Raw genomic sequence first — 12,900 nt, 5'->3', positions numbered from 1 at the left:
ATATGAAGTGCCACATGTTCCCTATTCGTTGTCTATACTTGATGAACCAAAGCCTCTAATGTACTATTGTGGAGCTGCTCTTCGACACAAGCTTCAGTAGGCCCAAGACATCTAGTGGTGGCACTGGTAAGGTAAGGAGGGACAGAAGACCTTGACATGAGCAGCCCACTTGGAGAGATTCTCATCGCCCAGCTAGCCATAGGAATAAGCTCAAACTCATTTACCAATGGTGGTCTCGCAGAACTTCTCGTCGGCCACCTCGTTGGCGATATTGGCCCCCATAAGCACACTCATTTCGATGCCAAGCTGCTCACGGATGATGTCCGATATCAGCTTCAGACCATCAGGTCCTTCATCCACACCCTGGGATTCAACAGAACATGACGAGGTCAGTGGGGTAGCTCTTTGCTGAGATCCCTCAAGTAGCCCCTAGTCCTTCTGAGAGCATCCTTATCCCCCAAAGAGATGCAACAGCATACAGTAGATGTTGTGACTAGCGGTGGCTGCTCCCAGACTTTGAAACACCCTTCCTAGAGAAAATGGACTGGCTCCCTCCTTGCTGTTGGACTTTCTTGTTCACGGGCTTTGGGGAACTGACTAGTTTTAAGGAAAAGGCTGGTAGAGCCAGTGTGGTGGTGTGGTTAAGAGCAGTGGACTCGTAATCTGGTGAACTGGGTTTGATTCCCCGCTCCTCCACATACAGCTGCTGGGTGACCTTGGGCCAGTCACACTTCTTTGAAGTCTCTCAGCCCCACTCACCTCACAGAGTGTTCGCTGTGGGGGTAGAAGGAAAAAGGAGATTGTTAGCCGCTTTGAGACTCCTTAGGGTAGTGATAAAGCGGAATATCAAATCCAAACTCTTGGTGCTGTGATGTTTTTATTGTAATTAAAATCATATATATTTTGTGTATATGTGTGTGTTTAAGGTAAAGGTAAAGGTACCCCTGCCCGTACGGGCCAGTCGTGTCCGACTCTAGGGTTGTGTGCTCATCTCGCTTAAGAGGCCGGGAGCCGGCGCCGTCCGATGACACTTCCGGGTCACGTGGCCAGCGTGACGAAGCTGCAGCTGGCGAGCCAGCACCAGCGCAGCACACGGAAACGCCGTTTACCTTCCCGCTATAAAGCGGTACCTATTTATCTACTTGCACTTAGAGGTGCTTTCGAACTGCTAGGTGGGCAGGAGCTGGGACCGATAGACGGGAGCTCACCCTGCCGCGGGGATTCGAACCGCCGACCATACGATCGGCAAGTCCTAGGCACTGAGGTTTTACCCACAGCGCCACCCGCGTCCCAATGTGTGTGTTTAATTGCTTTCTAACGATAGTTTTTCCCCCCTATGTTTTTGGCTGTTTCTATTTTATCTATCCCCTTCATGGATCACTGCCTTGTCGTGGCGAAGGGGCTTGAATAACTCAGAGAAGCTATGAGCTATGCCGTACAGGGCCACCCAAGACGGGCAGTTCATAGCCAAGAGTTTAGACTAAATGTGATCCACCTGGAGAACAAACTGGCAAACCACTCCAGTATTTTGTCAAGAAAACTATCTGGACATAAAAAAGGAGCAGGTTTGAGAAGTGAGAGTTTCCAAGGCATGCTCTGGTTCATGGGGTCATGGAGAGACAAACACAACTAAGACAACTAAACAACAAATTTTATCTATATAAGCTGCCTTGAGTCCCAGTCTGGGGGAAAAGCAGCATACAATATGCTTACAACTGCTACTAATTTTGGGTGTTGGGAGCAGCAAAATTGGCTCCCGGGCTGCTGATCCTCCTTTCCATATGTGAATATTAATAAGTCCTCAACCCAAGAACTTGGTATTTGCCTGAAGCTTTTAAGATACCACAACAGTCAAAGAATACTTCCAGGAGCCTCAACAGGGAAGACGAAGCTTGCTGCAATGCTATAATCCATTATATGCTCTCTCAATAAATCACAGTCATTGATTAAGCATAGGGAATTGTGTCCCATGTGGGTGTTCCCTACTCTCCCACAGGCTTTTCTTGAGCCCATTCTGTGTGTGTTTCTCTTCCTCACACAACACATGCACCCAATTGCCTCTCAGCTCATCTAAGCAAACTCATGGAACCTGCCCCAGTTAGTTCCTAGGATGGTTGCATCTCCCAACAGCCCCACCTTGCAGCTGCTCGGAGCAGCCCAACCCTTAGTTCCAACTCACACCTTGATGAGCGAGACCCCAATCGCGTCCTTCTTGATATGGCCTTTCAGTTGGTCACAGAGCTTCCCAATAAATTGATGCGGCACTACAAAGATAAGGATGTCTGCATCAGCTGAAGCCTTCACCACATCTGGCACTGCCACCTGCAGCAATTGGGGGCGGGTTGGAGAAAACAAAGACATCAACAGCAAGTCTAGGCAACTCAAGGGAGCAGGATCAGTGAGAGCAAGGAAGGGTGATTGGGGTGGAAGAAAGGTTTGCAGCTCTTATAAGACACACATGCTCAGCAAACCCTAGGAAATTCTGCACTAGGGTAACCAAATGCCTTTGAAGAAAGCTGAATGTTTGCATAAATTACTTTCCCAAAAAAACCCAGAGTCCTCTCTCTATATATATATATTAAAATTTTCTGTTTTACAATCTAAAATACTCATTTTACATCCTTAAGATATCAGTGACTTCTCTTTCCATGGTTCCATATCATAAATCCCTGCATAGTTTACAAAAACTATACCATTAAGTATTCCATTATTGCCTCAACTTATTCACACTGTTGATTTTATCTTAATGCTGCCAGCGTTTTCAGTGGACACAATTATTTTCCATACATTCAACAAACGTTTTCCAATCTTCTCTAAATGTTCTTCTTGTTCTCTTATTGTATATGTTAAGTATGCAAGTTGTGCATATTCTGTCAACTTAAATTACCAATCTTCTTTGGTTGGGACCTTCTTTGGCTGAGAAACCAGAGTCCTTTCTTTTGAGGATAATTCAGACTGAAATCCTCAGGTGTCAGGAAATGTTATTTATGTATGCAACAACTGTGGCCCGTGTTTTCTTAGCCCCGAAATGAAAAATGAGCAAAGAAGATTGGCAACTGCTGGGGCTGGTGGGAGATGAAGTTCAGCAACATCTGGAGCACCTAAAGCTCCTCACACCTGATTTAAGCAGAGGGGTGTGTGTGTGTGTGTGTGTGTGTGTGTACACTAAAGGACCCCTGGATGGTTAAGTTCAGTCGAAGGCGCTGGGTTGCAGCACTCATCTAGCTTTTCAAGCTGAGGGAGCCGGTGTTTGTCCACAGACAGCTTTCTGGGTTATGTGGCCAGCATGACTAAACCGCTTCTGGCACAACAGGACTGCGTGACAAAAGCCAGAGCACACAGAAACGCCTTTTACCTTCCCTCTGCAGCGGTACCTATTTATCTACTTGCACTGGTGTGCTTTCGAACTGCTAGGTTGGCAGGAGATGGGACAGAGCAACGGGAGCTCACCCCGTCGCGGGGATTCGAATTGCCGCCCTTCTGATCGGCAAGCCCAAGAGGCTCAGTGGTTTAGACCACAGCGCCACCAGCTAAGTATTGGAGAGGGAGGGGGGCATGGGGAAGATATTATTAAAAAACAACATAAAAGGCATTTGAACCCTGTGCTCAATGAACAAGACTTGCCTAGTGTAACATCTAATCTATCTGCCATCTCCCAGCATGTGTTTTTATTGAGTGGGCTTTTTGACACTCTGTTAGCACTGGGAAATGTTAGCAGGCAGAGAGAAGGTTATTTATTACTTTTGTTGCCAAGGCAACTTGTTCCTTGATCTTCATTCTCCTGGAAGAGACGCAAGCCAACCCTGCTGTGCTCCTCTGGGTCTGACAGGAGGAAGGAGGCCCAGAGAAATCTGCTAAATGGGCCTTGAAGACCCTTCCAGGCTTGACACAAATAATCCATTGTCAGTTGATAGTAATCTGTATACCATAGCTCACCCAAAAAGGTTATACGATTTGCTTTTACAGCAAAATTAAAATCAAAGGTCACAAAAATAGCAGGAGGATACACACACAAAATAACACCATATAAACAACAAAACAGTGGCTAAAATAAAGTGGTATGAACTAAAGCAGTGGTAGCTGGTCAACAGAACTTAATCAATGGTTAGCAAAGGCAATCAGAAATAAAAACTCATGCAGAAAAACGGCAGCAGAGAGGAGTCTGTGTAGATCTCTCAGATCTACTTTGGAGCCACGACTGAAAAGGCCCTGCACATGAGATGGTTTTGGAGCAGCAGGATTCCATCAGAAGATCTAACTTGTCTGGGGGGTGAGATATATGGGAGAAGCAACTCCCTGAGATGTACCTTTATTGGCCACCTTGTTTGTTTGCTAAGAACTTCTCCAGAAGCTATTGCATACCTATAGATGCATTTCCCTGAAACAGCACATTTGGAATCAACGAATACACACATCAGTCCCACAGTCAGAATCTGGAACTATTTGTTCTTTGAATTACATGCAGAGTACGGCAGTGGGTTTGACTTCCTAAAAGCAACGCCATTTTCCTCCTACCACTGGCCAGGGTTTGGCACATTTAACTATGTTAAGCACACAACACATATGCTAAAGTATCCCAGTAGAAAGCAGATGAAACAGGAATGGAGACTCATTCAATTGGGAATTTGGCTTTGGCTAGCACCAGGAGACCAAAAGGGAAAATTGGAGATAGCTCAAAACACACAGGTCCTTCCCAAACAGTGACTAGTCACACTGCTGACTGTAGATTTCATGTTTGAATGCTTAGGTAAAGGTAAAGGGACCCCTGACCATTAGGTCCAGTTGTGGACGACTCTGGGGTTGCAGCGCTCATCTCGCTTTATTGGCCGAGGGAGCCGGCGTACAGCTTCTGGGTCATGTGGCCAGCATGGCTAAGCCGCTTCTGGAGAACCAGAGCAGCACACGGAAACGCCGTTTACCTTCCCGCTGAAGCAGTACCTATTTATCTACTTGCACTTGGCGTGCTTTTGAACTGCTAGGTGGGCAGGAGCTGGGACCGAACAACGGGAGCTCACCCCGTTGCGGGGATTTGAACCGCCGACCTTCTGATCGGCAAGTCCTAGGCTCTGTGGTTTAACCCTATAGTTTGAATGCTTACTCCTGCTCAAAGCTCCCCTCCAATAGGAAGAAGCCTAATCTGCATCTTGTTCATCCTCGAGAGAGAGGTTAAAAACTGGCCAGCCTATTAGCAGACAAACTGTTTCTCCATCCGCTACTTCAGAAAGTTGCCCCTTTTAAAACCAACTGGCCATTGTTATTTCTGGGCCACATTTGACATGTGATTCTTCCTCCCCATGTCCCCCTATAACCTTTCAATGTGTATCCCGCACTGTTAATTTTCAGGTGATGAAGTTGGTGCGAGTTTTCAAGAAGTCAGAAAGCATGAAATGCTCCAACAAAAGAGTCCTTTGTTCAGAGTTATGTGGGAGGGAATAAGCGAGATTCTCAACATTCAGCGTGTTCCAGCCAAATCTTAAGCGCGTCTCAAGTCCTCACAAATTCTAAAAGAGGATATATTTGAACACTTGCTTTCCTCTCCTCTTGAAACTGACGGGAGTTAGTTTAGCTTAAGTCCACTCCACTCCCCCAACAAGAGACCAACTTCAGCTATTGGCAATCCCATAATTTATCTTGGCCTAGTCTAGATACATGTACTGCAACAGATTGACAAATACTTCCCATTGTCACAGTCAGGGACATACATTGTTAGGTACACGTTTCTTGGCACAAGTCTATGGCATATATTTATGTGCATATGCTAATTTGTATGCGTAAATGTAAATTCAGGACAAATATCAAGAGGGAGTTCTTTTTTGCTGCCGGGGCTTCCTCTGAGCTACAGATGCACGCACACCTTACATTTAAAGTGCATTGCTTTAATTACTCAAAGAATCCTGTCATTTGTTAAGGTTTCTGAGAAGTGTAGCTATGTGAGGGGGGAAACTACAGTTCCCAGAAATCTTAGGCGCACACATGCTTGAAATTTTGGGTTTGAACACAACTCAAGGCAAATACGGAGGTGCCATTAAAGGATGGGGAAATGTGCTTTGTTTGGTTTCTTACATTTCTGGATCTCCATGGTTGATGCTTCTTGGATTTTCTGCAACAGGCACCCAAGTACGTTTCTGAGCACAATTCAAAGTGTTTAAAATTTAAAGCCCTAAACGGCCTTGGTCCAGTATACCTGAAGGAGAGTCTCCACCCCCATCATCCAGCCCGGACACTGAGGTCCAGCACTGAGGGCCTTCTGGCGGTTCCCTCACTGCGAGAAGTGAAGTTACAGGGAACCAGGCAGAGGGCCTTCTCGGCAGTGGCGCCTGCCCTGTGGAACGCCCTCCCAGCAGATGTCAAGGTAATAAACAACTTTTTTACTTTTTAAAAAGTAAAATGGTTGTTTATTGCCTTGACATCTGCTGCGAGGGTGTCTTTTAAAACTGAAGGCGACCCTGTTTAGGGACGTTTTTAATGTCTGATGCTGTATTGTTTTTAATATTTGGTTGGAAGCTGCCCAGAGTGGCTGGGGAAACCCAGCCAGATGGGCGGGGTATAAATAATAAATTGTATTGTTGTTATTGTTATTACCTTGAGGCTGTTTTTGACCCTTTGAAAGGCTCTAAGCTGACTTGCAAGCACAGAGAGGCAAGTGACACATTGGCCCCAGCCTGGAATACAGCTGCCACGCTGCCCACACATTGCTTCCCCTCTCTCTCTCTCTCCCCCCCCCCTCCGGCTTCTGAACTCACCACATTGAGGGGTAGCTTGTGGCCTGGCAAGTACTTGACGTTCTCATGCTGCGTGTTGATGATCTCCGTGAGTTTCTTGCCACCAATTTCCTCCTCAAACACCCACATGTTGACTGTGGTGTCAAACTTGTCCAGCTTGGCTGCATTGCTGCCCACAATCTTGGCAATAGCCGAACCCCTGCAGGGGGAGGAGAGAGAGAGAGAGAGAGAGAGAGAGAGAGAGAGAGAGAGTATGCAAGGCTGAGAAAGAGTGCAACCATCCGCAGTTGAAAGTCCTATCTCTGTACCAGGTTATTTCATTTGTACACTGCCCAAAGGCTCCCAAAGCAGCAAAGAGCATATAAATACAAAAGAATGATCTGACAAATACATCCAACAGCATGAATCAACAAAATCACCCACCAAACACACTGAGTATGAATTCATGAACTGCATTCATGCTCTCGCCACAGCTCCCCAATTTTCCACTGCGCACTTGGATTCTGTATTAGCACACATTCCCCCTTCCAGCATCTCACCCAGGAGCAAGCCTACAACTGATCACACAGTGAGTGTCTTCACCCTCATCACAACCCTAATTATTTATTATTATTATTATTATTATTATTATTATTATTATTATTATTATTATTATTATTTATACCCCACCCATCTGTCTGGGTTTCCTCAGCCACTCTGGACAGCTCTCAACAGAATATTAAAAACACGATAAAACATCAAACATGAGACAGGGTTGCCTTCAGGTGTCTTCTAAAAGTCAGAGACAGTGGTGCCTTGGTTCTCAAACTTAGTCCATTCCAGGAGTTGGTTCGGCTCCCGAAACCTTCCAAAAGCCAAGTTGTGGATTCTGCTTGGCTGCAGGAGCTTCCTGCAGTCAAGCGGAAGCTGCGCCAGACATTCGGTTTCTGAAAAACATTTGCAAACCGGAATATTTACTTCCGGGTTTGCGGTGTTCAGGAGCCAAAACGTACGAGTACCGGGGCGTTCAAGAACCAAGATACGACTGTAGTTCTTTATTTCTTGACATCTGATGGGAGGGCATTCCACAGGGCGGGAACCCAAATGGTGTGGCCCAAATGGATAATGTCCTGGGTCAACCCCACTGCGGCTGACCCATCAGTAGCAACCCACCGCCAAGTGCGACTATCAGTGTTATGTACTGAGTTGAATCGGATCCAAAAGGCAGCAGTCTGATTGGTCCTAGAACAATAGGATTCAGAATGTAGCAGTCTGATTGGTCCTAGAACAATAGGGTCCAGAATGCAGCAGTCAGATTGGTCTACAGGAGCCACCCAATCCAGCTCCAGCTGGAAGTGAATCCGCAACCTGATTGGCCTACAGGTGAATCCCATAATTAGCCAATCACGTGAGACCCATTGTGTAAATAATGTATATAAAGCAGACATTCTGGGGGAACTTCCATTCCTCCTCACCACTATGAGCTGAATAAAGATCATGAAATCCATTCTCAACTCCGAGTATATTTCAATCAGCTAAAGAGGCTTTGCCTGCAAACCAGTTCCTTATGGCTTCTCTAACATGGCACTGCCAGGCTATAGGAAAGGCCCTGCTACAGCCACCAACTGGCTCACGCACCTCAGTCATTGTTGTTCATGAAACTTTGTGCCCCTCCAAATCTTCCATAACGTTTCCAACCCTGGCCCCCAAAGGACAACACACAAAAGACAACTTTGCAATGCTCAAGTCATTACGTTTGCAACGGAGGCTTGTAACGCACGCATTCGGCAGGCTGCTGTTCACCCAGTTGCAGAAAGAAAAAAATACTTGGGGATGCCAAGGTTAGTATCCACCTTCCAACTTGCAGAAGTCCTACTACTGTTAGCTGCCTCCTCTCACAAGCCAATGGCAGCCTCCAAGTTAATAGAATCCCCTTGGGAAACCAGCTACCAAAGTGGCAAAGTTCTTGGGGAGGGTTGGGCTCAAGTTCCCAGCCGGCTTGATAGTTCGGATCACAGAGTGTGCTGTGGTGCTGTGGCTTTAAAGGTAAAGGGACCCCTGACCATTAGGTCCAGTCGTGACCGACTCTGGGGTTGTGGCGCTCATCTCGCTTTATTGGCCGAGGAAGCCGGTGTACAGCTTCCGGGTCATGTGGCAGCATGACTAAGCCGCTTCTGGCGAACCAGAGCAGTGCACGGAAATGCCGTTTACCTTCCCGCCGGAGTGGTACCTATTTATCTACTTGCACTTTGAGGTGCTTTCGAACTGCTAGGTTGGCAGGAGCTGGGACCGAGCAACGGGAGCTCACCCCGTCGTGGGAATTTGAACCGCCGACCTTCTGATCGGCAAGTCTGGAGAAGAGTGACTAGTGGGGTGCCACAGGGTTCTGTCTTGGGCCCGGTCTTATTCAACATCTTTATCAACGACTTGGATGACGGACTCAAGGGCATCTTGATCAAATTTGCAGATGACACCAAACTGGGAGGGGTGGCTAACACCCCAGAGGACAGGATCACACTTCAAAATGACCTTGACAGATTGGAGAACTGGGCCAAAACAAACAAGATGAATTTTAACAGGGAGAAATGTAAAGTATTGCACTTGGGCAAAAAAAAATGAGAGGCACAAATACAAGATGGGGGACACCTGGCTTGAGAGCAGTACATGTGAAAAGGATCTAGGAGTCTTGGTTGACCACAAACTTGACATGAGCCAACAGTGTGATGCGGTAGCTAAAAAAGCCAATGCAATTCTGGGCCTCATCAATAGGAGTATAGCATCTATATCAAGGGAAGTAATAGTGCCACTGTATTCTGCTCTGGTCAGACCTCACCTGGAGTACTGTGTCCAGTTCTGGGCACCACAGTTCAAGAAGGACACTGACAAACTGGAACGTGTCCAGAGGAGGGCAACCAAAATGGTCAAAGGCCTGGAAACGATGCCTTATGAGGAACGGCTAAGGGAGCTGGGCATGTTTAGCCTGGAGAAGAGGAGGTTAAGGGGTGATATGATATCCATGTTCAAATATATAAAAGGATGTCACATAGAGGAGAGAGAAAGGTTGTTTTCTGCTGCTCCAGAGAAGCGGACACGGAGCAATGGATCCAAACTACAAGAAAGAAGATTCCACCTAAACATTAGGAAGAACTTCCTGACAGTAAGAGCTGTTCGACAGTGGAATTTGCTGCCAAGGAGTGTGGTGGAGTCTCCTACTTTGGAGGTCTTTAAGCAGAGGCTTGACAACCATATGTCAGGAGTGCTCTGATGGTGTTTCCTGCTTGGCAGGGGGTTGGACTCGATGGCCCTTGTGGTCTCTTCCAACTTTATGATTCTATGATTCTATGATTCTAAGTCCTAGGCTGTGTGGTTTAACCCACAGCGCCACCCGCGTCCCAATAATCCCCCTTATTCTTCTGTTTAAATTCTAGCTAGGCACCATGATGGGATGGGATCAGAATACGGTGGTACCTCGGGTTACATATGCTTCAGGTACAGACTCCGCTAACCCAGAAATAGTGCTTGAGGTTAAGAACTTTGCTTCAGGATAAGAACAGAAATCGTGCTCTGGCGGCACGGCAGCAGCAGGAGGCCCCATTAGCTAAAGTGGTGCTTCAGGTTAAGAACAGTTTCAGGTTAAGAACGGACCTCCGGAACAAATTAAGTACTTAACCCGAGGTACCACTGTATATGGATTATGGGGGGGGGGGAATTGTGAAGAAATAGAAATGGAAGCAGTGCATAATTGGGACTATGGAATTCTCTAGCAAAAGATTTAGTGACGCCCACCTAATTGGAAGCTTTTAAAAAAGGATCAAAAGCCATAACGGCTGTGATGTGGCGCTGAATGGCGGTTGCTGGGGAACAAAAGTGGGGTGAGGTCTCTTGGCTCCCCTGTATGTGTTTGTAGCATCAATTAAGTGTTTTAAATTTGTCGTGAATGCAGTAACTCTTTACTGCTCAAACGCACCAGTTTCTGGTATATTGCCTAATGACTAATAGGCATGGATAGCTTCCCCATGGATTTCTCTAATCCCCCTTTGAGCTTCTGGCTATCACCACACCCTCTTGCAGCAACTTAGGTGTGTGTTATGTGAACTAGTACTTTCCTGAATCTATGTGCATTACACGCTTAAAGGCCTCTTTAGAGAAACTTGGTTCCTCCCCCTCTTTCCAAGGAGGTGTGCAATTCTTCAGTGTACTATCACACCGTTCATGTAATGTAGCCGTTTATATATCAAAAGACGCCAGTCAGCTAAATTATAATAGTAAGAAACCAAGAGTCTAGACCAACCTTCGCCAACCTAGGACCATTCAGATCTTTTGGACTACAAATCCCATCAGCCATAGCCATCAAGCTGTGGATGATGGGATTTGTAGTCCAAAACCTAGGAAGAACACTGTGTTGGCGAAGTCTGGCCTACAAACATGCATCTCCAAATGCACAAACAGGTACAAATCTCTCACATTAGCATTATAGGCTTTCACTTGTGCTTAGGAGAGAGAAGAATTTAAACAAGATTGCTTATTATAACTAGAACTTGTACATATGCAAACATAGGTGCCCATGGAGAGACTTGCTCTTGGCTTATAGAGTTCCAATTCTTGAAGCTGGAAGCTTTCCCACCTTGCTCCTGATGTGTCGAGGAAATGCACTGAGGTCACTGCGTCGTAACCCTCCAGCGCATGTCCAAATATGCGCTCTGCATATGCTCCAAAAGATACATGCAAGTATTCCTATATTGCACAGTCAAGCTTTAGCACTGAAAGCCAGTTCCGGGACTAGTCTCTGACATATCCTGGAGGGTAATAATAATAATAATAATGATAATAATAATAATAAGAAGAAGAAGAACAGCTGCAGGACAAGCAGAGCCAGGAAGGCATTGCCTCGCAGCGCACAGAGCTTCTTTTCGAGAGAGTGATACTAACAAGAGGCTCCAGAAATAGACTCAAGTGAGGGGCGCTCTCTCGTCGAGCACTAGGGGGCTCCTTCCCTCTCCCTCTGCACCCCTGGCAAGCAAAACACGAAATGGCAGAAAGTCTCACCAGAGGGAATGCGAATCTGGCTGGCACCTGTTCCTCCCCCAGCCATTTATTAACCCGAAGGTTAAGGGCGTAACGAACTTAGGATAGCTCAGACGGCACAGCAGAAGACTCTTCATCTCAGTGAGCCCCACGTTGGGGGTGCCAACTTGAATAAAATATTGGGGTGGGGGGACCAGGTAAGCCCCAACCCACATAATTGATCGCATAAGATGGCACACTATTTGAATGGCAATGCTCATCAACTGGGGGGGGGGGTTGCGCGTCCCCTCAAATATTTTATTGCGGGGCCTGAAGGGACTTCGGCTCCCAGGTGTTGGCTCCTATGGTTCAAATTGCTGAGGGATCGAGGGCAGCGCTCGCTTTAAGCGACTTGTTTTTAAAAAACTAATAATAATAATAATAATAATAATAATAATAATAATAATAATAATAATAATTTATTGTATATACCCCACCCATCTGGCTGAGTTTCCCCAGCCACTCTGGGCGGCTTCCAATCAAGTGTTAAAAACAACACAACCTTAAATATTAAAAGCTTCCCTAAACAGGGCAAAGCAATAGCCCCCACCCCTCTCACTACCACCTTCAGTCCTGGCCGGCACTGGACGGGGCGGCGGCGGGGGGGGGGGGCAGAAGTCGAGAGCCCCACACATCACAATGAGCAACAGGAGTCAGCTTTCAGCCCCGTCCCCCGAAAAAAAGCAAAGAAACGACCCCGTTTCTGGCATGCAAGAGGGTCGAGCGAGTGTCCTAATGCGAGTGTCCTAACTTGCAGCGCCTCCCCCGCAGCTGTAGCAGCGCTGCCTCCCCCCCCCCCCACGCGCCCCCCCGCTCCGCCCACGCACCAGTTGCCGGAGCCCACGATGCAAACTTTCTTGCCTCCCATCGCGGCGGACTGTCAGCAGGCTGCGCGATCGCTGGCTCGCTCCCACTCGCTGCCGCCCCGTCGGAGAGGCATTATAAACTCCGCCGCGCGGCCCCGCCTCGCGTCCCCGGGCGCACCCTTTCCTCGCCGGAGCGGATCCGAGCAGGGAGGGCCCTCGACGGGCCGGCGGGGAAGAGACGGAGGAGGCCAGGCCCTATGGCGGCTCCGGGGGGCGAGAGACGAGGAGGCCCTGCCTGACCCGGACTCTCTCTGCGCACCTGAGCTGGC

At 47.4% G+C, this 12,900-nt stretch overlaps 1 protein-coding gene across 2 annotated transcripts in view; it reads right to left on the bottom strand.

Annotated features, from left to right (window-relative positions):
• Positions 1 to 12,900, bottom strand: part of GPD1 (glycerol-3-phosphate dehydrogenase 1) — a 53,041-nt gene that overhangs the window by 6,762 nt on the left and 33,379 nt on the right. The window contains exons 2-5 of one of the 2 annotated variants that reach the window (XM_082212673.1): positions 8,456 to 8,739; positions 6,744 to 6,921; positions 2,182 to 2,322; positions 225 to 363 (exon numbers count right to left, since the gene is read on the bottom strand). In XM_082212673.1, coding sequence (XP_082068799.1) covers positions 225 to 363; positions 2,182 to 2,322; positions 6,744 to 6,921; positions 8,456 to 8,739 — 742 coding nt within the window. Of the gene's footprint in view, positions 1 to 224; positions 364 to 2,181; positions 2,323 to 6,743; positions 6,922 to 8,455; positions 8,740 to 12,592; positions 12,745 to 12,900 lie in introns of those variants that run through there. The other variant, XM_082212674.1, reaches the window with a different exon arrangement.

Source organism: Podarcis vaucheri (genome assembly GCF_965113315.1).
Source record: "Podarcis vaucheri genome assembly, chromosome: 2".
NCBI classification, from domain to species: Eukaryota; Metazoa; Chordata; class Lepidosauria; order Squamata; family Lacertidae; genus Podarcis; species Podarcis vaucheri.
Note: the sequence above shows the minus strand (reverse complement) of the source record. Positions and strands in the feature narration are given on the sequence as shown.